Raw genomic sequence first — 23,970 nt, 5'->3', positions numbered from 1 at the left:
CTACTCTTGATGTGTGTGGGATGTCGTTGTGTCAGAGCTACCAAAGGGGAATTTCAGTTTGTCAAAGTTGATGCAAACTGTTGCATCATGCGTATATCACCTGCATGGCGTCGCTTAAGTTTGAAGTTTATGAGTACAGTGGTGATCGGTGACGCTGTGTGGTTCCGAACGTGATTGGTTTGTGTCGTTTAGAGCGACAGGCCAACGAACCGTCCCGCTTGCTACTTTGGACGATGATTAATGCACCCATTAATCTGACCAGTCTAGCTGCACCAGATGTCCATTGGTCTAGCTGAGACGGCTGGGGAAGCGGGTACTTGGAGTAGTCGGAGCAGCCATATCAATGGGCATTTAGTCCAGTCAGCTTGTCAGATCAGTCATACCTATTATATGTGGTAGCTTAGCTGGATTATTTGTTCAATGGGCATCGAGAGCGGACATATCAGCTAGCTGAGCTAGATTATACTAACCAAAACCACATATCTCATAGGCTGGTCTTGTACAGAAACACAGTGCCCAGTTCGGCAATATTTGGATGACTCTAAAAGATAGACAGGATGAGATATAACGATGTCACGTTCAATGCCGATGTGATCGTTGGTATTTAATGGCCAGAGCTGCTGAAGGATGCACAAGAGGTCCTCTGCCTGCTCAACGTCAACCCTCATATCAACATTTCTGCTGTACTTGGGGACCGCGGCGCCGCAGCAACAGCAAAGACACTCTTCGCGCTCGAAGCTCTAAGAGGGGAAGATAACGATGTGGACGCCTTCCAAGGTCAGATCGAAGATCCTATGCAACTCGCCATACAAGCCCATCCAATCATGGCGACCCAGTTGGCGGATGGGACTGAGAAGACTTGTCAGTTTTTCGACATTGTAAGAGCTAGCATGGTCCTACCACATGTGCAGGCGCTCAAGGCCTACAATAACACCCATGAATCATATCATTTACACCCAGGCATGGCTGAGACGGTGGTAATGTAGGTCCAGATATTTAGGTCCATCTCCAAGGCTGTAAACCGCATCGGTTCCGCAGTCTTGGTCTAGAGTCACTGCGTCAAAAGGCTTGAAGATAATCACATTCGTTGGGAAACTTTCTATACGGGCACGCAGTAAGCCATCATCTATGCGTCGTGATATGTCGGTGCTGCCAATGATGACCTTGAGAAGTCATGCAAGGAGTTGCAGGCACTTTTCCAAAAGATCAAGCATGACTGTAACGCCTGCAAGTTAAAGAGCAAGCCAATTGACGAGCTGCTTGCGGCCAAGCGAAAGGAACTCAAAGACTACATCTTTCGACTGGCTGCTGATACTGCCGCCGTCATGTTTGTGGGTGCGGCTGCAGCCCTGACTGTTGGAAGTGGCTCAGCTATTGCATTCAAGAACACGATCAGGGTTGACGGCTTGGTGCTTAGAAACACGTTCAAGACGTTCTACAGCAAGATGGATTGGGACAAGTTCCATGACAGCATTGTCAGCCTCAGCATTTTGCGTGATTCGCTCACCACGGTCGTCAACTTGTTCGACACGATCCTGGCCACTTTCTCAGATACGCTAAACTATGGACAGGATCTGCAAAGGCATCTCAGGTAGTCTCAGAGGCGCCTTGAGGACTCTCAAACCGACCAGCTAGCTCGCGTGGCGGCTGTAGAGAAGCGTAGAGAAACGAAGGTTGCCGCCATGGAGCGGTATATCAAGGAAGTGGACTTTGAGGAAGTTATCAAGAGTTGGGGTGCCGTAGACGTTGTGCGTGATATACGAAATGACATATCCTGTGCGCAGGGATATTCGTTGCCTGCTGACTCTGAGTCGAAGTAGGAGCTCAAAAGACAGCTATGTGAACAAAAACTTCGAAGATTTTCTCCGGGTTTACAAGTTTGCTGGTACAAACTCATATGTGGTGTACAATTTTATCTCTTCGTGGTTGTGCAATTTAAATCGAGATTGCTAATGTGGAATTCGACCTGTGTTCATCCATGCCTGTAGCTTCATAGAGCATTATTAAGCTCTAGAGATGCAACTACTAGTGAAGATTTTAGAATAACTTCTTTACATAGTAAATGTGGAGAAAATTGTTAGCGTTCAGTAATTCAAGGTTTGGTTTTCGCGGGTTTAAATTCTAACCTTTGCCTTTGAGGGGAATCATTTCCCGTCAGATCCCCGCTACGCTAGCTGTCCCTACATCACCCGAAATGTTGAAATGACGAAATCACCTCCAAAGTTTGAGCTCCTCTGACTCTTCACCAACAACATGAGCGCACCAAATTTGCCGTTTCTGTGGCCAACGCTATTCAGGCCAGTAAAATCGGCACGCACACATGCCTCTAGAGTAAAAGGAAACGCGCCTCATACGCGACAAGCACGGCGGCATCTGACTACAACGCCATGTCAATTGGAACAACCCAGCACACAGAGATATGGGAAAGCCTATGAGCATGCTGCTTCAGGGCAGCAAAAGCCCGCGACATGCGAGACCCAAGAGAAGGGATCAGCAACCGCTGGAAAGCCTTCCCAAGACCAAGTTCCTAGCAAAGAAGAAGTAGAAGGCAATGCGCCAGCAGCAACATCCAGCCCACCAACCCCCAACAAACCCAGCGCCTCTGAAGAAAAACCCATAATAACGCCTCCGCCTGAGCCCCTCAAGACCAACGACACCAAACCCGTCGACAGTGTCCTCCACATCCCCACGGCCGCCGAAGAAGAATCCCACAAACCACCCCACCTCAAAACACCCCCCTACGTCCACCACTTCGACACCTACGGCCTGGTGCGCAAACTCTCCCAATCCTCCTACACCCCAGACCAATCCATCACCATCATGAAAGCTGTGCGACAAACCCTCCTCTCCAATATGGCGCTCGCCCGCGAAGGCCTTGTCAGCAAATCCAACGTCGAAAACGAGACCTATCTCTTCCGCGCCGCGTGCAGCGAGCTGAAGACTGAAATCGGGAATGCACGTAAAGGAGAGATGGAGCGCATGCGCCAGGAGAGAGGGCAATTGCAGCATGAAGTTGATATTCTGGGGCAGAGACTGAGCCAGGAAACCGGGGGGTTGAAGGATGAGCTCAAGGGACTTTTTGATGATAGGAAGATGGCAGTGAGGATGGAGCAGAGGGCGATGGAGACGAAGGTATGTTTTGCTTCTATCCTATATTTTGTTTTGAGAGGATACAGAACATGTGGCTAACGTAGCTTTAGATCCAAGAACTCAACTACAAAATTACAGTCGCGCTCAATTCGGATGCGCGCTCGGAAGTCGAGGCGCTACGCTGGGTGCTTACGAGGCGCGCGGCGATTACAGTGGGAGTATCGGCGTTTATGTTGTTTGTGGCGCTGCGGTATACGAGTTATGTGCAGCATCAGAAGCAAGAGGAGAAGAAGAGGAAGCAGAGTGCGCCGCCGCCGCATCGGCCGAGTCCGATGGAGGAGTTGGGGAGTGAGCCTGTGAGTCCGACGGCGAGGGATGCGTTGGGGGGAGAGCTGTTGGCCACGGAGGGGGTGTCGCTTGGATAAGTAGTGAGATTCAAGCAGTAATCATTGGACATTTTTTGATTGCAAGAATTGTTCTTTGCCTTGAATCTTCAACAGGTCTAACAAACCAGAAGAGAAAACCTATAGCTTATGCTTCTTCTCCCCCGACGCCAACTTCCTAAACTCCTCCTGCGGCACACCCTTCAAAAACCTCTTCAACCCACCCATCACTTCCTCAACTCCCTGCTTATCCAGTGCATCCCGCATCGGCTTCTGAATCAACGCCTTAATCTGCACCAGACTCTCCCTATTCAAGTGATCCCCCAGCCTCTCCTCCACCTCTTCCAGCACCTGTCCCAAAAACCTGTCACTGTATCCTTCATCCTTCACATTCCCCGCATCGAACGTCTTATTCACAAAGCCTGTGGCTAGTAACTCTTCGTTGGTGATGCGCTTACTCATGATCAAGGCTTCATTCGCTTTTGCGAGACCGAGGCGCCGCACGAAGCCGATGGAGGCATTACCTTCTGTGACAAGGCCGAGAGAGGAGAAGGGAGTGAGGATGAAGGAGTGTGGGGCGCTGTAGATGAAGTCCGAGAAGCTGATTAGAGCGGCGGACAGGCCGACGGCGGGGCCGTTGAGGGCGGTGATGAGGATTTTGGGGTGGGTGTAGAAGGCGTGGGTTATCTGTTTGTGATTTGTTCAATTAGCTTTGCCATAGCTTTTTCTTTAAGATTTTTTTTCTGGATAAGGATTTTTGGAGAAAGGTCGAGACGTACAAAGAGGTTATTCGCGACGAAGCTCCGGAGATACATTTGTTGCTCGTCTAGTGCTGAAGCGTCTTTTTGCGCGCCAAAAGCTACGTCTGCGCCTGCGCTGAAGAAGCGGCCTTTGCCGGTTAGGATGGTGATGCAGATGTCGTCGCGGGCTGCGACCTCATTCATGGCACTGGCAAGCTGGTAGTATTCTTTCGCGCCCAGGGCGTTGAGCTTTTTGGGAGCATTGAGCGTGATGGTTGCGGTTTTACCGCGGTATTCGATCTGGATGGCACTTTCCGAGGCCATTGTGACTTTTGGGCGTGGTCTGCGAAGGGACAGAGATAGTGGGTTCCGGAGACAGAAGTGTATGGGTGTGAGATGCTTTGATAGTGCGGAGAGGTTGTGCTGCTCGCGTGGAGAATGCGGATGGGAGGTATGGATTGAGCCGAGGTTTAGAATGCGGAGAGGGATTGGATCATCCGGGTAGGAAATTATGTGTTATTCTATTTGAAGAGAGGGGAGAATGCATATCGGACTTCAGAATTTTCGCTTTCCGTGCTAGACGCGGTGTAGACATGGTAAGATACGAAGAAGTATCGTGGACGAAGCTTGTGTCTATCTATCGCACGCATGTGAAGCTCTATTGCTAGCTTACCCCAAGTTCCGAGTGGTGGGGACAATGTAGGGCTGAAGATTAGATCGAGCCCTTGTGATTTCTCCATTGCGAGAGATATCACCGAACCATCGCCGAGCAGAGATCTGAGATTCTTTGGACTCCATCATCACTCCACCCCAAGCCGCCCGGTTAGCTTCGCCAGACGCCTTGCAAAGCCACGCTCCTTGTCGTAACACCGCAAATATGGCAGGTCCAAATCTCGAGGTCTTCAAGGTACGCCTTTCTTACGCAATGATCATGTGCGCCGCATCCAAACTCGCCTTCGTTACCATGCCATTCACTCCGCACCACCTCCCGCCGCCCCAATTGGACCCGGATCTATTGAACTGACTCGGTACCTCTAGTTTGGAATGTATATTCTCTTCCCAATCAGTATAATGTACTACTTCGGTACCAATCTTGACGGCAAATTCACGGTTCCTGATTTTTGGCCGAAGCCGGGCCAGACGCACAAGATTCCGTATGACCGCGATGAGATAGCAAAGGAACTGGAGAGGATAAAGGCGAGGAATCTGGAAAACAAGCGCAGGAGAGAGGAGAGGGAGAGGCTGAGGGAAATGGGCGGCCAGACTAGGGAAGAATGAGCGGAATATACCAAAGGGCGATGCTTGCGCACATGGAATGCGTCATGACATGCAGACCGTAGGATGAGAAGAGAAAAAGGAACAGAGTCGCAACAATATTGCAGCTCCTGGAGACTATGAAGCATCAGAGCACAAGGAATGGCATGGATGGCGTTGGGATATCATGATGCGCTTGAGGAGATATGTACATTATCGTACAATACTGTATCATACACAATTCTAGGTGGAGACGAGGAGCATATCACACGCTCACCTTTCCTCTCAACTCTTCCCACATTTCTTCTGCTATGCTGCCCTTGGTCCAGTTCATGTATACACCCTGCACACCCTGTACCTCCTGCAACTCGTCCAAGAAATTACTCAGCTCTTTTGCTGCGCCCTCGTCATCCAGTGCGACCTTGGTATCCTCATTAGGGTCGTATATGATCTCACTCTCCTCGATTTCAAGACCAACGTCCTTGGTCAATTTTTCGGCGGTCTTGTTCGTCATGGCTGGCTCAGTGTACAAGACCACTCGGCCTTCGGCATCCTCGTCTACATCCAATACGCCCGCTTCCAGCGCCGGCTCCAGCACCTCATCTACGGTCACGCCATCTTTCTTCCGAAGTATTATTCGTCCTTTCTTTTCAAACATAAAGGCAACTGTGGAGACGGTGCCGCCCGCTTCCTTGACTAGTAAGCGGAGGTCAGCCAATGCACGCAGCTTGTTGTCGGTCTGGCATTCTATAATAGTCGCAATGGATGGCGGGAGAATGGCTTCGAGAACAAGGGATTCGAGCGCAGTGCCTGTGGCAGAGAGACCCTGTCCACGTGCAATGGCAGCCTCAATGGAAGCCTTTGGTACGGCCGACTTCTTTGCAGTAGCTATGGCGAGAGCGAGGCGGGGGTTCATATCAGGGTTTGGCCCAGCGAGTTTGACGGCATTGGTGATGTCGCGGGTCATTAGCGACCGCTGTTTCGATTTACCAGCATCATTCTTCGCCTTGTCGTGTTTAATCGTAGCCCATTTCCTGTCTTCGAGTCAGAACGAATCCCAATTATTGTGCATGCATCAAGGGCGACCGTACGAGTGGCCTGATAGTAAGGCGGGACTTGTGCTCAAACACCGCACCTGGTCCACTATGCGCACCCTGTACTGCGAAGCATGACGGCAGGGGCAATTGGCCACATTACTGCTGAGGACTGCAGTTCTTACTGCGCGGCGCAATGGAGCTGACATGTAGGGCAACTGACTCTGGGGAACATGGAGCGTCTACCCGAAAAGTTGGAGATCATCGTCCCTGCCAAGACGGAGGTCCGCAACTCCCACATGCACTCGCCAGCGACTCCACAGTCGACATCTGGCATGACGAGCCTCATCAGGGCATGAGCAGCTAGTGCCAACAACTTCACCACGGGACACTGGAGGCCCACGCCGGACACACATAGCCATGGCAACAAACGGCCAGGCCGCCGACGAAAGCCCCACCAACCCTGAACTCGATATCAAGAAGCTCCACGCCCTCCCCACCGAGCAGCAGGACCTGTACCTGCTCACCTTCAGTTCTGACCTCGCGCGTCATGTAGCTGCTCTAGACGGCGATGGCGCATCGGCGCATCAGATCTACATCAAGAAGGAGATATTCCAGATTGTCAACCTCGCATCCCCCGCACCCACGCGTGTCATTCGAAACAACCTGGGACGAGCGATTGCAGGCATATTCGAAAAGGGAGACAGGAAGCTGCTATTCGAATCTATCAATGATTCGGTAAACATACTCAATGCCGCTGGCAAGAGCGAGAAGGATATAAGGACCAAGCATGCGGCTGCGCATTGCTTGGGCTGTATTTTCGAAGCAGCAGGGGATAGCGCTATTCAACTGTCGCCATTAGCAGTAAAGACATTGTTGGGACTCGTCAAGTCTGCGCAGAATCACACTGGTCTGAGGGCAGCGCTGTTCAAGGCCGTGGGGAAGGTGTTCAAAGGGGTCAGCTCCCACGCGGATGAGCTGATCGCAAGAGATGCATGGAAACAGGCTCGCAATGCTGGCAGCGACAAGTCCTATATTGTTCAAACGGCTGCTTGCTACTGTCTCGAGCAGTTGATTCGGTACACACCATTCTTCGACAACTCGACCGACTTTGATAAGCTACAAAACGTAGTTTGGAAGATTATAGACAGTCCTTCGTCGTCTGTGAGACATGCAGTGGCATCGTGCATCAGCGCTGCGCTGGTAAAGAACTACTCCGAGAACGCACCGGTCGATATTCCTATCCTCACGCGATCGAAGACAGCGAAAAGAAAGAGCAAAAAGCCAGGGGATGACGATGGCGACGATGTCATCATGGAACGCTCCGAATCACCTGCGCCCAAGAAGTCTGCAATGCAACTTTCTTTCACCATTGAGAGTCTTCTCAAATTGCTCGCAACGCAATACTGTCGACCACAGGCTGGCAACCGTACTAGGGCTGGAATTGCGGTGTGCTATATCAAGACAATCAAGGGGTTAGGCGAGCACATCATTGAGAGCAAATATTCGGACATTGCGCGAAGCCTGTTTGTTGATGTTCTCAGCAACAACATCATTGTACAGAACCGCTATCGCACTCTCAGCACACGAAAGTTTGTCGCAGTCATCTTGGAGAGTGTTGTTGGCCGCGGCCTGCTTGGAGAGTCTGGACAACTGCATGCCGTGAGATTTCTGGTCAATGATATCCTCAAGGATTACCCTCAGGTGTTGAAGGAGCGCCCAGAGCCTACAAAACAGACACTGATTGGCGCTCTCAGCACGCTGTCTTCTCTATTTAGCAGTCTTGGATCGGCTACCAATGTAGTCGCAGACTCCTGTCGAGATGCCTTGATTCAAGTCTTGCAGCATCCGAGTTACACTGTTCAAGTGACAGCATCCGCTTGTCTACGCGCTTTCGTTCTTGCTTGTCCTCTACAGCTACTTCCTGCTGTCACTATATGCATGAATAGCGTTAACAGAGAACTTGGTCTTCTCGCAGGGCCGCGACAGTCGCCCAGGAAATGCGTTGGTCTGGCCAACGGTCTCTCCGCTGTGCTGAGCACGTCGACCTCGCAACCATTACATGGTTCCGTGGATGTAAATTCAAGGGTGCTCTCACAAGCCACATCGTTACTAAAATCGGCCAGCAACTCCGATCTGAGAATCGGTTCTACTCAGATACAAGTCGCCTGGATCTTGATTGGAGGCCTGATGACCCTGGGGCCAAACTTTGTTAAGATCCATCTATCGCAATTACTATTGTTGTGGAAGAATGCGCTACCCAAGCCACTCAACAGAGATAACATGGTTCAAAGAAACTACCTAGAGCTCTGCTTCTTGACACATGTCCGAGAATGTGCTTTGGGATCAATCTTAACGTTCTTGGAGTTCAACAGCCGGATCCTGACATTGGACGTAACGAAGAGGTTGGCCGCAATGCTCCAGAACACGACGTTGTTCTTGAATACATTGCCAGCAAAGAAGACGACTGATGATATGTCACAAAGGCTCTCGCCAGCATTGCAACTTTATGATTTTGATCTGATGGTCCGGAGGAGAGTTCTTCAATGTTACACCAAGCTCGTTGAGCTCAGCCCAGCAAGCAGTACGGAAGTGCTACTACAGACCAACTTGCTGCCCTTTGCGATCGCTTCTTTTGCAGAGCCCGACAATTATACCACAAGCTCATTTAGTACTGCCATTGCCAGTGCTGCAGGAACATTTGAGAGCATCTGGGAGGTGGCTGACAACCACGGTTTTGGTGTTACTGGATTAGTCCGCGGATATGACATTACACCTCTCCCAGGCGAGCAAGAGACCCATACTCATCATCACTGGCTCACCCGACATGGTCCTGAGGCTATTATCGACCGCACCCTTCTCTCTCCAATCTGTGGAGCTCGCGAACATGACTCGATTTCACTGTATATCAGGAAGTCAGACGAGTCTTATGAGCTTCCAGATCCGCCAGCCACTGAGGTGGTCAATGCAGCACTTCAACTGTTTGCTATTTGTCTTCCCTTGCAGACTGCTAGGATACAAGAAAGCATCTTGGAGCAGATGACGTCTTTCCTCTCTGCAAGCAGTTTGCAGCGGGATATCAACAGAAAGACTGCCATGATGGTCAACATTGCGTATGCGGTTTTGTCCGCACTGAAGGTTGCAGTAAAGGAGACACGCTCAGCTCCCGGGAGTCTCAAAGGAGCAGCGGTTGAGAAGGTTATGCAGGATCTGTTGCACGTGAGTATCCCAGCAAATTATCTGTTTCTTCGCTGATCCAAATAGTTGTTCATAATCCTGCCCGACCCCTTCATTCGAAACCTTGCAGGAGAGGCCCTAGGTCGCCTGTGTAACAGCTCTGGAAATACACTCACTACTACTGAAGTCAATTATTTGGTTGATCAAATCGTTGCAAACCGCGAACCAAATGCTCGTTCTGGATATGCAGTTGCCCTTGGCTGCATACACTCCCAGCTTGGTGGGATGGCTGCTGGTTTCCATCTCAAGAACATACTGGGGATACTTACGTCTCTTGGCGATGATCCACATCCAGTTGTACACTTCTGGGCAATGGATAGCCTGTCGCGAGTCGCTGACTCTGCCGGCCTATCGTTTTCAAGCTATGTTACAAGCACGCTCGGCATGCTGGCGCATTGGTACGCTGCAGACACACACAACGAAGAATCGGCATCTCTTCCATACTCAAACATTGAGATCGATATACCGACTCCTGCTGTTATTGCACGATGTGTTGACAGTAATATTAATGTACTGGGGCCAGATCTACAGGATGTCGCAAAATCAAGAGATCTGATCATGACCCTTGTGGGGCTATTTCAGAGCGATGCCGATGAACTTATTGTCATCGAGAGTCTGCGTTGTCAAGAACATATCTCGCTCTATGCGCCAGGCTACATGGACTTCTCGGCCTATGTCAAGAATCTACAGCGATCTGTAGAAAGTAGCTCAACACAGATCCGTGATATGGCTATCGACGGCTTGCACAATATCATGAGGCGTAATACAGAGGAGATTATACGTGTGGCTGAGCCGGGTTTAGAGGATCAGCTGTGGCACGTACTTGACCGTGATCCAGAACATGAAGTTGTGCGAAATATTATCCGCAATTGGCTACATCAGACCGGCCTGTCAGACACAGCAACATGGGTGCAGCGATGCCACTCCGTCCTGACAAAGACGAAAAAGGTGGAAACTCAGGACAAGATTGAGCAGAAGCCGAAAGCGGGCGCAGCAGAGATCCAGGACGAGGAAGTTGCAGGTTTTGCATCTGCGTCAAATGCGCCAGGTGCTGAGTCAGGAGATGGCGTACAAGTGAGCCAAGAGCTGCTCAAGTGGCAAGTCCGGACATTTGGTATGGACTGTTTGAGTGAGCTTGTTGCAATGGTCAGTAAGGAAGCTGCTTTCCGAGAAGAAGCGCCTTGTGTGATGGCATTACAGCAAAGGGTAGCCGATGTCGTGCGCATTGCCTTCTCTGCATCTACTGCGGGCGTTGTTCAGCTGCGGATACGCGGTCTCAAGATCATTGACCAAGTCCTCAAGGTATGCACATATATTGGGCGTGTGGAACGTCAACTAACTCATTTTATAGCTATTCGGCAAAACGCCTGATCCAGATTTTGCTGAAGTTACCCTACTTGAACAATACCAAGCCCAGATCGGTTCAGCACTCACGCCAGCTTTTGCAGCAGACTCATCACCAGAACTTGCAGCTGAAGCTGTAAACGTATGTGCTACATTTATTGCGACTGGTATCGTAACAGATGTGGATCGAATGGGCCGTATTCTCAAGTTGCTCGTCTCAGCACTCGAAAACTTCTCCAGTATGTCTTCTGCCCTTCCTTCATCCCCATACTTGACTAACACGGCTTAGGCGAATCTGAGACTGCCTCAATAGGCGATCTCAAAGGTTTAAGCTCAAATGCTCAGGTCATGGTCAAGATGGCAGTTTTCTCGGCCTGGGCAGAGTTGCAAATTGCTAGTGCCGAGCAGACTTACCTTAAAGACGTGCTGAAGCCGCACATTGCTAAGTTGACACCTCTTTGGCTTGCATCGCTGCGGGAATACGCTCGCCTCAGATTCGAACCCGACATTACCTCCTCTATGGGTTCTGCGTCGCTTTCTGGTAGCCTTGATACCATCTATGCTGCGCTTAACCGTGAAACCCTGTTAAAGTTTTATCAGGACACCTGGCTCAACCTTGTCGATGCAATTGCTAGTCTCATCGAAGAGGATAGCGAGTTCGTGTTTGACGCACTTGATGGAAAGACCGAACTGTCCGAGTCTGATCCGAACCCAAGGGCTGACCATATCAACTATCGCGACGAGCCTGTTGCCTTCTTCTTTGTGCTGTTCGGTCTTGCATTTGAGGCCCTTGCAGGCCGTCCAGGTGATCTCCAGGCATCCAAAGAGCAGATTTTGGAAATACTTCAGGCTTTGAAAAAGATCCTGCGACCTTCGGTGTCCGGACATGCCATATACCAAGAAGTTGTCTTCTCGGAGACGATGGACATGCTTGATCGGTTGGTGCTCACCGAAGGCCTGACCATACAGACAGTCATTGTTCAAATCACACGAAACCTTTGCATTGGCCATCCATCTGCAAGGAGGGATCAAGGGTAAGGGATACAAGCCGGACCGCTCTAAATTCACTAACTTTGCATAGAACCACATCCGCAGACGAACATCTCTCAGAAGACATTGACCAGTTGTTTGAGTTGACCAAGATCATGGTACTAGTACTATCAGGTCTAATACCCGGGTTGGAAGACAGCAAATCTAAAGGTAGGGTTTCTCTTGTTGTTTGAGAAGAATGTTCGCTAATTCGCATCCTTAGCTCGCCACGAAATGAACGAAGAAGCTGTTGCTCTGCTCACAACGGCATTGTCTGCTCTCGTGGATGCTGCACAAGTCTTCCCATCCATTATCAAAGCCGACCTTCATGCTTGCATTCTTCACATCTTTGCATCCATAGTCGGCACTGGCGAATGCCAAGCAACAGTCATCCCGCAGGCGTTGCCAATCTTCAAGCGCTTCATCAGCAGTCTTGCGCCAGATGCTGAAGCCACAGACGACACTGGCAAGCAATTGCGTGCGACGCTGGCGCGATTCCTTGCTATTCTCAGACATGCCCAAAAGCGGGAATTCGACGCTGCTCTTGCGTGCGAGAAGAACACTATTCTCACGGCTACTATCTTGTTGAGCTCTGCTTCATCTGCACTCACACCGAACGACCCTCTCATCCAACGATTTGCTGATGATCTTTTCGATTGTCTTAATACGGTCACCACCAGCAAGGTAGCTGCTGGATGCTGCCGCTCCCTCCTCCTCTTGCCCAAGAAGGGCGCTTTTGAGACAAGTCTTGCGAAGCTTCTTCTTCCGCCTACCCTCTCTTTCCTTGCAATACCTTCAGAGGTAGAAGGCCTCGAGGAGTCCCGCACAACCCTTGCCCAGACACTTGTCAGCTTCATCTCAACTCTTCCAGAGCCAGCACAACGACAAGTTGCGTGCAAAATAATCATTCCTGCCTTGCTATCACGCGCACAGAATGAACCAAAGGCAACCCAGGAAACAGCGGCAAGGTTACTTGAGATTGCTGGTGCCGATCAACAGGCGTTCAGGACTGTGGTGACTGGACTGACGCCTGAGCAAAGAAGCTTTATGGAAGGGGTGTTGAAGAGCGGGCAAGGGCCTAGGAGACAGGAAGTTAATAGGGAGGATGATGGAATGCCCAAGATTGCGCTCAAGATGGATTTTGGGTCGTAGAGTGGAGGATCGGCTTAATGGAGGTACGAATCTTGTGTTTGTATAATGACATGCTTAGGGGCTGTGTGTGGTATCGTACTAGATTAGACATGTGTGACTTGAATGAATGATGATTCCTGAGGTTTGACTGCTTTGCTAATTCGATTTCAAATGACTACTGAAACTTATGCCAGGTTCGCCATGCAAGAATTGACCTTTGAAGTTCATAATTAGGGTGCTAGTATGCCCGCTGCAACCCAATCTTCCTTTTTACAGTATTCCTTTAAGCTCATTGTCGGGACGTGTACGCCCATCTAAAAACCAATCAATCGTTAGCCGACAACTCCAAACCACGCAACAGAGCGTTTCATTCTCACCTTTTCCAGATCCCACGTCATCAACGTATCCTTTTGATTCGCATTGTACCCCCAAGTACTCGAAAATTCAAACATCTCTCCAATCTCCTTACCTGCACCTCCTGGAATTTCCTTGTCGAAATCCTCGACGCTAACTTGCTTGTAACTATTCTTGACCCCAGTTACTTCGCCCCAAGTCTTGATCCAATCCGGCCATGTGCACCACTCGCTCGCAGCCATGACCGTCGACCCTGGAGGCAGCTTCAACATGGCTTGTACAAAAGGGCCAACATCTGTCCGTGGGTTAAGATGTGGAATCAGCACGTCTGGGGAAGTCGGAGACTGCATCTGAACCGAGCCATCAGGCAACTATGCGTATCTTTTCATCAGCAATTCTTTCACCACCACCCCTTCCCACGTGACAACATACCTTTGCAAACCACCGATTAGGCATATACCTCCAACTCGTATAAAAATACCCCGTATGCAGATAACTCGTCTTCTCCGCCAACTCCGGATAATTTTCCTTTACATACGCTGGAAAAACATCTGCCTTGCTATCAAAATGCCACAACTCACTATACTTACCCCCGCTGCTCTCGCGGGCGTTACACAACGTACTCGCCACAAACCCCACCGCATCCAACCCCGCGACAACCTTCGCCACCGCATCCACAATATTCCTGCCCTGTTCAGCTTCAAGCTCATACGCATATTTTCCAATAGGCACCCCGATCTCCGCGGCGCGAGCAGCGTTTGAAGGCGTGAAAAACGGGGTCCAGAAGTCTGTGACGCTGAAGATTAGGTTTGCACCCTGGAAAGCGGTGGTGAGGGAGGAGGGGTCGTGCAGGTCTGCTTGCACCATTTCGATGCCGAGGGAGGAGAGGTGTTGGGAGGTTGGGGAGGAAGGGTTGCGGGTTAGGCCGCGGATGCGCCAGGTGGGTGTGGAGAGGAAGGTGTGGGCGACGGAGGAGCCTTGGTTGCCCGTTATGCCGATTATGACGATGAGTTTGGACATGGTTGGAGGTTCTTTTTTTTCTTTTTTGTTGTGGGTTTATGTGGTGGAGGGTTTGGGGAGGGGGCGGAAATGAGGTTGATATAACTGAATGCGGGTGGAGACGACGGGAAGGATTCAGTGCCCCACGTGCGAGTTTTCAAGATGGGAATGGGGTGTGTGTTTGGTGTGACTTTGGTGGGTTGATATGAATGTTTTGAGGAGAATTGATGAGTTCAATTTCTCTATCGTTTTGGTGGATACTGTCGTTTATATATATATACTTGTATGTTGTATCTATTTTGAGGTGGCGTGACTCACAACGCAGGTTGCCTAAAAACATTCTCTCCAATACAGAGAACAAACATAGTTGCCTTCACACTTGTAGACGGAAAGAGATAACGCTATACTTTATTGCAAATGTAGCTGTAGCCATTGGTCTCGTAACCTATACGGCTCTAAGAAGCCACCATCTCCCCTCTCCCCAACGTTTCAACTCCCTCCGTCCACGCCATTCACCCCCTCCCCTCCAGGCAGATCCACCAAGCTCCCCAACCCCTCCGTCTCCTTCAACTTCTTCTGCCACGGCAACAACCCCCTCGCCGGCCGCACAGCCCCCACCTCCCCCCGCTCCCTCTTCCCAACCCATGCATCAATCTCCCTCTGCTCCACAAAATTCCCATGCAACCCCAACCTCAACTTAACCGGCAAATGCACCACAGCCAACGGTCCCTGTGCTAAATTCCTCGCATCGAAAATCATAACATCGTTTCTCAGCACATCCAGATGATTTAACAGCGCAATGATGTATCCATTTCCTTCTTCAAACTCCCCTTCCGAGGAAGAAGACGAAGGGCGACGAGGCACAAACACCGGTTCCTGGAATGTACACGTCGGACCCGCCCAAAACACATCCTTACGTCCAGTATCCCACTCATAATGCCCGAGCACATTAAACAACCCTCCCGCCGGCGGTCCACACTTGGCACCATCATACGGCCTAGCTGGATCAATGTTACACTGCCAAAAGTGATTATACGGCTTCGTCAGCACTCTATCATCTATACGCGAGAACTCGCCGTTAATACCAAACATCTTATGCGGCTGGACGCGCGTGTGGGTTGGGGTGTTAGGGTCGAAGATCCAGCGGTAGGTGTCTGAGACGAGTTTGTTCCGTTGTTGGAGGGTGGAAGGGGTGGAAGGGGGAGGAGGGTCGGGTGGGAAGAAGAAGAAGACGTTGTCGGAGGCTATGGTTAGGTCGACTACGATTTTGCCGGAGGCGTCTTCGTAGGAGCCGGCTATGTGGCCGTGGAAGCCTAGGGGGGTTTTTAGCATGGGAATGGAGAGGGAGGGGGAAGGGGGTGTAAGTACCGTTGTCGGCGCGGAGCCAGATGATGTCTTCTGGTTTGGCGTTTCGGCGGGGGACGATACCGTACCATTGGTCTTCGTCGGGGTCCCAGGCGAAGTGGTTTCCGCCTTTTTTGAGGCGGTCTTCGTTGACTTTTATGGGGGTCAAGGGGAGGACGAGGTAGTTTTTTGTGATGGCGCAATCATGGATCATGCCGGAAAAGGGTGCTTTGTACCAGCACTCTTCTGTCTTTTTCCCGTCTTTGTCGATGTTGTACACGACGATGTCGCAGCTAGCGTCGTATCCGTTGCCTCCGGCTTGGTAGCCGTAGCAGACCATTTCTCCAGTGTCTGGATCGAACTTGGGGTGTGCGGTAAAAGTGGGAGATTGTACTTGGCCGTCAAAGTCGTAGCGACCGATTGTTTCGAGGGTGACTGGATCCATGGCGAATGGTGGGCCATCTTCCTTCATTGCGAGAAGAACACCCCGCCAGAAGATTACGTTGGTATTTGAGGCAGTTCGTATGATACCCTTTACCATTTCGTTGTCGGTGTAGGGGTTCCTGTACCGACCGAGCAATGCGCGCCGGGCTTTTGTTTCTGCTTTGTAACGATCCGTATGTACGTATCTCTGTCGAAAGTCGACATGACCATTTTCGAACCGAAAGGCAGATACGGAGCCATCACCGTTGAAGTGTATATCTTCTTCAAAAAGAGGTGGAAAGCGGTGATCCGGCTGTATGCGAAAGAAAGTGCCATTGATATCCTTGGGGATCTACAATTGCTAAGTCCGATACTCTGTACGTATATTACAGCTCTACTTACGGTTCCAGTAGTTTCTAGCTCAAAAATATCTGCCTCTAGCCGTGATGGCTTGTTGAAGCCCTTGAAAAATGGAGTATCTGGAAATTTGACTTGATCACCATGTTTCTTGCCTTCCTGATAAGCCGCAGGTACTGGACTTGCGAGGGAGAAAATGTGCGCCATAATGAACTATTCACCTTGTTCCATTCAGATACTCGCCAGCACCCTCCCACCTGATATCCAAATCTGAAAAGACCATTTTGATTGCCGTTCATCCCAATGTAACCCGATTCCTTGCATGGCTTCGGGACACTGGAAGGAGCGGATGTGGGGTATCTTACTTGCGGGGTAGCTTACTGTGTACGGGTCTCGGCTGGAATGGTGAAGGTCGGAGTGATAAGGCCGGCCGGTTGATATCAGCAGCGGCATGACGTACGCGAGGAGTACATTTGCTTTGTAGGGGTACTAGCGTCTTCGTTCTCTTGATTGCGATGATTCAATACATCCATAGTCTCGAATACGTGATATTGATACCCAACTTTCAATAGTACCGAGCTCATCGGCTGAAAATGATCGGTTGTATGGGTCCCGATGTAGTAATGGTGCATTTGCCAAGCAAAATCCCACTTCCTGCTTAGGGATAGCGTGGCATTCGGTACTTGACTTCTAAGAGGCCTACTATGTAGGTGCAGGGCGAACAGAGTCGATGACTAACCCTGAATCGAGACTGTATAACACATCCTTTATCCGGCGCAGAGGAAGTACCGAACTGCGTGCCCCACATATGTTGTCTTCAAATAATTACTACTTGACTTCTCGGTACTGTGTATGGTATCTTGTTTGCATGTTAGAGAATTATAGCATTCAGATTTACGCAGATATGTAGAAAGAGGCTCAAGATAATATCTCCATAGTTTTTACTAGTTCAGTTTGCATAGGTATAAATTAGGACATTGTCATAGAAATGCGATAATAGTAAAAATGCTTGATTTATTGCGTAGTCGAGAAGACGCTATCACTGTCGGGATTGGTCCCACCAAATATTTCCTATTTCAATTTACGGCGCCCCATTGACTTCCGACCGAGGTTTGCTAAGTACCAACGGCGGAGTACTTGTCGACGGGTCTTTCCCATAATGCGGCGCTCTCAAATCGTCATCTGCAACCTGGTCGCCCGTGACGGGATGAGTGTAGTGAAACGGCACAACGCGGGTATCCGGCCAGAGCATTGGATTTTCGCACAAAACATCTGGTCCGAGGGGATCTTCCGGGAAGGTCGTTTTCGGGAATGGTACGTGATTCGGCTTGGTGAAGGACCAACCTTTGTCAAAGGGCGCATGCCAAGAGGCGAAATACTTGAGTCTGAAAATCTTCCACACGCCGTCCTCTTTGATGTACTCGTTCTCATACACACCGCCTTCCCACCATTGGACCAGGCCGCGAGGATGCGTGTCCTTGATGCTTTCGTGTGTGCCGGCGGACATCATGCTGCGGAAGCGACCCTTTGCGCGAGTGCCTTCTGCATTGACGTCGACTATGCCCTGCATCTGAGGGTGATCGAGTAAGAAGCCGTGAATGGGTCCGTTTCGTCCAGCTACAAATATTCTGGCGAAGCGGCCAACGTAAAGGCGCCTGACACCCGCTTTGCCATCATAGCGGCCTCCAAGGAATTCAACACAGGTGTCCGGGTCGTCGGAGAAGAGATCGGTAACCTATTGTCGTGAACAACCAAGTATTGCACATATTACATGGCTACCTACCTCTTTATAGAGACATTTGTCGAGATAGTAGCCGTATGTGTACTGCAGTTTGCGAATGTCCTCTTGGTCTGAGGTGGGGTCAGCGTCTTGAAGCGCGAGTGATGGTTGACTAAGCCGCACCACTCAGCCGCGTCACCTGCGATTGCAGCTTCTCCACCATAGCCTTCAGTTGCTCGATTTCGCTAGCCATTATCGTGGTAGTCTTTTGCAGAAACCAGGGTGTGGATGTGATTCAATGTCACGGCCATCCTTTACTTTTTAACATGAATGGTACACGATTAGTACCTAACACAGCTGTCCGATCTGTCACCACCACGACTATGAGGAAGATCCCGTGCTATCTCCACGAATAGGGTCAGTCAAAGAGTCGGCGTTATGACTGCGAAGTGCACGAAAATAGCGGTTATACACTGCCGATTGGACTATTCCCCAAAGAGTTTGTGGAGCACAACGGCAAAGCAAGATTGAGGTGGGGTCATGCACCACAAGGAATCCCAGCTTCAGCTTGCTAGCGTTTTTCGACCCAGAAACCACCACCGTCGCTGATATTTATTGGGGCGTGCTGCAGCAATATCAGAGATTAGCCTATCAATATCCAGTCGATCTCCTGTGGGATCAAACCAACGAAGACTTGCTAAATACTGTTTGTCTTTGTGAGGTGCAGCGACCGAAGTACAGCCGTAATAACAGAAGAGCTGCGTCATTACGTTTGACATTCCAACATGGGCCTTCCGGAGAAGATTGAGACGCGTCTGTTCATCAATGGAGAAGTCAGTCACGGGGAATTGGTAGAACTGAATACTTGAGCTGACCCTTTCACAGTTTGTTGAGTCGTCAAATGGCAAAACATTTGACATTGTCAATCCAGCAACGTTGAAGCTTGTAGCCAAGGGTTAGTTCTATCGACCCCCTGAAAGTAGCATGTTGGCTGAAGAAGACCACAGTACACGAGGCATCTGAGCAGGACACGGACAATGCTGTAGCCGCAGCAAAAGCTGCTTTCCCTGCATGGTCTGCACTCTCTCCCGACCAAAGGGGCCAGTATTTCAAGAAGCTGGCAGCACTGATTCGAGAGAACAACGATGAGCTAGCGGCGTTGGAAGCAAGTTCGATGGGTCGCCCGGTGGGAGAGTTTTTTGATGGATATGCGGCAGCGGCAAAGTGGGATCGCTATGCGGAGAGCGGATACAATGTGCAAGGTGAGAATGTCAGTGCATGACGAAGTTGAGATGCTGACGAGAAGCAGGAACTACCAGTGTTCAGACTCCGGGGTTCGTCAACATGACACTACGTCAGCCCTATGGAGTGGTTGCTGCTATCATTCCATGGAACGTGCCCTTATTCTTCTTAGTGAGCAAGCTAGCTCCAGCTTTGATTGTGGGAAACACAGTCGTTTTGAAGAGCTCCGAGAAGGCGCCCCTGACTGTAAGTGACGGATTGAATATTCATGTCAAAAGCTAATGGTGGCAGTCTGCTAAAATCGCCGTGCTGGCAAAGCAGGCTGGATTCCCGCCAGGCGTCATCAACATCATCACTGGATTCGGAAATGTCAGTGGCTCCGTATTGAGCCACCACATGGACGTCCGAGCTCTGTCATTTACTGGGTCGAGCCGGACTGGCAGGATCATCCAAGAAGCGGCGGCAAAGTCTAATCTGAAGCAAGTCTACCTGGAGCTCGGGGGCAAGTCGCCGGCGGTCATCTTTGAAGATGCAGACATGGAAAAGGCGGTCAAGGAGACGGCGCACAGCATTCGGTGGAACAGTGGGCAGGTGTGCATGGCCAACTCGCGCATCTACGTGCAGAAATCGGTGGCAGACAAGTACATTGAGCTTTTCAAGCGCAACTTTGAGACGGAGACTAAAATGGGAGATCCGCTAGCAGCGCCGCAGGAGGGCGTCAACCACGGCCCGCAGGCAGATGGCGCGCAACACAAGACAGTGCTGAAATACCTTGAAAGCGGAAAGCAGTCTGGCGGAGAGCTGATTACGGGAGGAGGAGCGCCGTCTGACCGCGAAGGCTACTACATCCAGCCGACCATTTTCAAGAACACGCCCGAAGACGCGCAGATCATGAAGGAGGAGATTTTTGGGCCGGTGGTCAGCATCAACGTCTTCAGCACGGAGGAGGAGGCTCTGGCCAAGGCCAACGCGACAGAGTTTGTTCCCTCCACCTGCCTTCTTGGCAACGCTAGGTGAAACTGAGGGTGGCTAACGACGATGCAGGTTCGGGCTATACGCGTCGGTATACACCAAGGACATTGACCGGGCACTGCGCTTCGCAAAGGGGATGGAGGCTGGGACGGTGGGGGTCAATTGCACGTCGCCAGGTGAGTTTTTGATGATGATGATGATGATGATAAGAAAAAGGCCTGCAGGGATATAGAGTCGTTGCTAACGCGTGAGACAGTGACGGGCACGGACATGCCGTTTGGTGGATACAAGTCGTCGGGGTCGGGGCGGGAGGGAGAGCCTCTGTACTCGCTCAACAACTTCCTGGAGACGAAGAGCGTGCTGATCAAGATGGGGTAGTGTGTGGTGTGGGTGGGTGAGTGAATGCAGCATGTATGTATGTATGTATGTATAAGTAGTGGAAGGGGGTGGCGGCGATGCAAGCAGCCAATCGGCAGGTGTTGCAGGGTGGCTTTGCGGGCGAGAACGAACCAGGCGCCGAGCACGCAAACTCATGCACGCGTGAATTGGAACCCTTCTCTTCTGCACCCGTCTCCTCCACTGAAGAGGGCAACATGCTCCGCTGCCTTTCCCCGGACTGCTGCAGGTGTGCCGAATGAGTCCATTGCGTTGCTACTAGAGCCATTAATAGTGTCGTCTGGTCCCGCCGGGCTGCCCCCCGCTGTCTTCGGAACGATATGGCCGAGTTGGCCGCCCCGCAACCTCCAGCGCCTGCGCCTGCGCCTGCGCCCGTCTCAAGCAGAGCACCCAACGGCCATCGCGTGCACAGCAGCTGTGACCGCTGTCGCAGCAGAAAGACAAAGGTACGCACACGCCATACATACAAAAAAAACAAAAAGTCCCGCTCCATCCGCCGCCAAGCAGCTAACCGCCGCCCGTCATCCGCAGTGCATCGATCCCAGTACGACTTCCTACTGCTCTCTGACTTATACTACTTACTCACCCGCCCCTCCACTCATTCACCCTTTGCTGACACCTCCCCAATAGTCCCCGGCCCATGTCGCTACTGCGCCCGCACAGGCGCCGTTTGTACCATTGCCACGCCCAGGCGCAAGAGGCCCTACTACCATGTCACTGAAGAAGAGTACCAGTGCGCCATGCGCATTCTCGAGCACTTCTTCCCTGGCCGTGAACTCAATCTCCAATCTCTCCGCACCATTTCCAAGGCTATCAAGGACGGCTCCTTCCACGCCGACCCTGTCCAGCAAACTGACGGCCTCTTTGCCAGCAACCAGGCCTCGCCCGAAGATGGCGACAGTGTTGACAATGGCGAGGAGCAGGACGTCAACGAGCTGCATGAATCTCTCGGCTGCATGATGAAGGACTCGCGCGGCAAGTTTCGTTACGTAGGAGCCCATAGCGAGATTCCCTTCAATGCCGTCGTCGCAACCTTGGGTATGCAGCGGAAGGACCCATCTATCATTCCCACTCCAAAAGTGGGGGCGTATCCACCCACCCTTCCTGTAGCATCGCCCTCTACTGACTCGGGTGCTGAAGAGAGCTACTATCTCCCCAGTCGCCATCTATGTGACATTTACATTTCTCGCTTCCTCGAAGATGTCCATTGCACATACTGGTTCTACCCCGTCGAAGCCCTGCTGCGCCGGGTTGACAGCACCTACTCCGAGTCGGCTGAGTCTTCGTCCAGCTCATGGATGTGCTCCCTGTACACGATCTTCGCCATTGGAGCAGCAAACTATGTCGGCAACAATGGCAACTCCCCGCCGCCAGACTGGCCCGCCGCCATGGATGTCAAAACATCAGAGGATTACCTTGCCCTCGCCAAACAGCTCATTCCAGTTGTGTATGATGAAGCCGACTTGGACAGCATCCGCGCAATGGCCATCATGGTAAATTCGTCCTAAGAACCATCCGCCCTGTCACACGTGGCTGATCACTATCTAGTCCATCGCAATGGAGAATCTTTGCTCGAGAGTCAGTGCCTACCTGTACATGGGCGCTAGTGTGCAAATGGCCTTCTCCCTAGGTTTGCACCGCGACCAGGTCGACGAGTCAGCCACCGCGCTTGATCGGGAACAGCACCGTCGGATTTGGTGGACTTTGTTTCAGCTCGACCAAGAAATCTCGTCAAGAGGTGGCTGTCCGACCATTGTAGATGAGCGCTTCACCAAGGTTACGACGCCTATGCCATCTGAGCGGGTACGGCCATTGCTGTGATTTTTGAATGTCCATATGCTGACTTTTCGCAGGCCGTGTATCCAGGACTGCACACACCTCTTTCGTGGATGGCCACATCGGTTTCTCTCTGTCGCTTGAGGCGCGAAGTCATACAGGCCGTTTACATGGAGCGTTCATCAAACTCGATATCCTTTTCGACAATCTCAAACTCGCTCCTGCTGCTACAGAAATGGCATCGCCAAGTGCCAGCACATCTGAAAACCGACGTGCCCGCACCTCCGACGTACAGGCGTGCAATTGCAGTCCTGCATCTACAGTATTGGAGTACCACTATCCTCTTGACACGGCCTTTCTTGCTCTATCTGGTCATCAAATATGGCTCACTGGTGTCAAGCAAAAAGATCTGGTTTGAGCGCATGGGAAAAACGTGCATCGACGCAGCACAGAAGAGTATAGCCATTTTGAAGCAAATGGCCACGGACGGCGTGCTTTCTAGCTTGACGGCTTTTGATAGTACCTGCATCTTGCGCTTAGTCATCGTATTCATTCTGGCCTATGTCCACACCAGATTACCGCAGTACAGCGAGTACATTTGGCAGTTGGTGGAGCTAGCCAACGGCATGGAGCAGATTGGTTTTACAAAGATGGTATCTGAAGAAACACCCATACGCCTAGCGGATCTGGGAATATCAAAACATGTTCCAACCAACAATGGCAATCATCATACGCCAGTCGCTTTGGACGATGCAACAATGGCCCAATTGTGGGGCTGGGACTCGTGAGTCTTGCCATTGAAAATTCCTGCCCATGACTAACACTCGCATAGGAGTTTCATGACTCCACTGCAGATGCAGCAAAGCTTGGATCTCAACTTTGACGACTCAGGGGCCTTTGACATCAACACCGAGATTCTTGCATTCACCAACCTCAATGAAAACATCGTCATTGACCCATCCCGTGCCTATCCGCAATATAGGATGCAATGACGCTTATCCGAGGCAATGCCGCATCCCGTTACAACCATAAGCTGTACGCCTACCAAATGAGATGTGGGGCTAATTTCTCCATGATCACGTCAGTACCACTTAGCTAGTGCGTATTCTAGTGGACGGAGGTGAACAGGGGCGGACGCTCACACT

The 23,970-nt window shown here is 51.0% G+C and overlaps 11 protein-coding genes across 11 annotated transcripts; 5 read left to right on the top strand and 6 right to left on the bottom strand.

The window, feature by feature from the left end:
* Positions 1-824: 824 nt before the first annotated feature.
* Positions 825-1,595, top strand: COCVIDRAFT_14800 (hypothetical protein; the record flags this gene model as incomplete). The annotated part of the gene is made up of 3 exons (XM_014702556.1): positions 825-878; positions 912-977; positions 1,233-1,595. 3 exons carry the CDS (start codon positions 825-827, stop codon positions 1,593-1,595), a joined length of 483 nt encoding a protein of 160 aa, XP_014558042.1.
* A 658-nt stretch (positions 1,596-2,253) lies between these two features.
* Positions 2,254-3,515, top strand: COCVIDRAFT_95288 (hypothetical protein; the record flags this gene model as incomplete). The annotated part of the gene is made up of 2 exons (XM_014702656.1): positions 2,254-3,132; positions 3,201-3,515. The coding sequence occupies 2 exons, from the start codon at positions 2,254-2,256 to the stop codon at positions 3,513-3,515; spliced, it is 1,194 nt and encodes a 397-aa protein (XP_014558142.1).
* A 99-nt stretch (positions 3,516-3,614) lies between these two features.
* COCVIDRAFT_25421 (hypothetical protein) lies at positions 3,615-4,537 on the bottom strand (the record flags this gene model as incomplete). Its single annotated transcript, XM_014702575.1, has 2 exons — positions 3,615-4,160; positions 4,253-4,537. The coding sequence occupies 2 exons, from the start codon at positions 4,535-4,537 to the stop codon at positions 3,615-3,617; spliced, it is 831 nt and encodes a 276-aa protein (XP_014558061.1).
* A 553-nt stretch (positions 4,538-5,090) lies between these two features.
* On the top strand, positions 5,091-5,491 carry COCVIDRAFT_95254 (hypothetical protein; the record flags this gene model as incomplete). The annotated part of the gene is made up of 2 exons (XM_014702655.1): positions 5,091-5,120; positions 5,252-5,491. The coding sequence occupies 2 exons, from the start codon at positions 5,091-5,093 to the stop codon at positions 5,489-5,491; spliced, it is 270 nt and encodes an 89-aa protein (XP_014558141.1).
* Positions 5,492-5,732: 241 nt separating this feature from the next.
* On the bottom strand, positions 5,733-6,710 carry COCVIDRAFT_95463 (hypothetical protein; the record flags this gene model as incomplete). Its single annotated transcript, XM_014702654.1, has 2 exons — positions 5,733-6,501; positions 6,559-6,710. The coding sequence occupies 2 exons, from the start codon at positions 6,708-6,710 to the stop codon at positions 5,733-5,735; spliced, it is 921 nt and encodes a 306-aa protein (XP_014558140.1).
* A 211-nt stretch (positions 6,711-6,921) lies between these two features.
* COCVIDRAFT_95482 (hypothetical protein) lies at positions 6,922-13,263 on the top strand (the record flags this gene model as incomplete). The annotated part of the gene is made up of 6 exons (XM_014702653.1): positions 6,922-9,720; positions 9,766-11,040; positions 11,090-11,321; positions 11,372-12,116; positions 12,164-12,282; positions 12,335-13,263. The coding sequence occupies 6 exons, from the start codon at positions 6,922-6,924 to the stop codon at positions 13,261-13,263; spliced, it is 6,099 nt and encodes a 2,032-aa protein (XP_014558139.1).
* Positions 13,264-13,472: 209 nt separating this feature from the next.
* Positions 13,473-14,616, bottom strand: COCVIDRAFT_95468 (hypothetical protein; the record flags this gene model as incomplete). Its single annotated transcript, XM_014702652.1, has 3 exons — positions 13,473-13,556; positions 13,620-13,967; positions 14,029-14,616. The coding sequence occupies 3 exons, from the start codon at positions 14,614-14,616 to the stop codon at positions 13,473-13,475; spliced, it is 1,020 nt and encodes a 339-aa protein (XP_014558138.1).
* Positions 14,617-15,084: 468 nt separating this feature from the next.
* Positions 15,085-16,926, bottom strand: COCVIDRAFT_25416 (hypothetical protein; the record flags this gene model as incomplete). The annotated part of the gene is made up of 3 exons (XM_014702574.1): positions 15,085-15,908; positions 15,964-16,714; positions 16,765-16,926. The coding sequence occupies 3 exons, from the start codon at positions 16,924-16,926 to the stop codon at positions 15,085-15,087; spliced, it is 1,737 nt and encodes a 578-aa protein (XP_014558060.1).
* Positions 16,927-17,800: 874 nt separating this feature from the next.
* COCVIDRAFT_95290 (hypothetical protein) lies at positions 17,801-18,692 on the bottom strand (the record flags this gene model as incomplete). Its single annotated transcript, XM_014702651.1, has 3 exons — positions 17,801-18,454; positions 18,503-18,564; positions 18,623-18,692. 3 exons carry the CDS (start codon positions 18,690-18,692, stop codon positions 17,801-17,803), a joined length of 786 nt encoding a protein of 261 aa, XP_014558137.1.
* A 128-nt stretch (positions 18,693-18,820) lies between these two features.
* Positions 18,821-19,000, bottom strand: COCVIDRAFT_95445 (hypothetical protein; the record flags this gene model as incomplete). The annotated part of the gene is made up of 1 exon (XM_014702650.1): positions 18,821-19,000. A coding segment is annotated over one exon (180 nt), but the record flags the coding sequence as incomplete, so codon positions are not given.
* A 224-nt stretch (positions 19,001-19,224) lies between these two features.
* On the top strand, positions 19,225-23,817 carry COCVIDRAFT_36542 (hypothetical protein; the record flags this gene model as incomplete). The annotated part of the gene is made up of 12 exons (XM_014702649.1): positions 19,225-19,272; positions 19,325-19,394; positions 19,447-19,701; positions 19,749-19,927; positions 19,973-20,658; positions 20,726-20,829; positions 20,910-21,010; positions 21,680-21,784; positions 21,868-22,542; positions 22,598-22,852; positions 22,903-23,609; positions 23,658-23,817. The coding sequence occupies 12 exons, from the start codon at positions 19,225-19,227 to the stop codon at positions 23,815-23,817; spliced, it is 3,345 nt and encodes a 1,114-aa protein (XP_014558135.1).
* Positions 23,818-23,970: the final 153 nt, after the last annotated feature.

This window comes from Bipolaris victoriae, assembly GCF_000527765.1.
Source record: "Bipolaris victoriae FI3 unplaced genomic scaffold scaffold_29, whole genome shotgun sequence".
NCBI classification, from domain to species: Eukaryota; Fungi; Ascomycota; class Dothideomycetes; order Pleosporales; family Pleosporaceae; genus Bipolaris; species Bipolaris victoriae.
The sequence above is the reverse complement of the archived record's forward strand: the minus strand, read 5'-3'. Positions and strand labels throughout refer to the sequence as shown.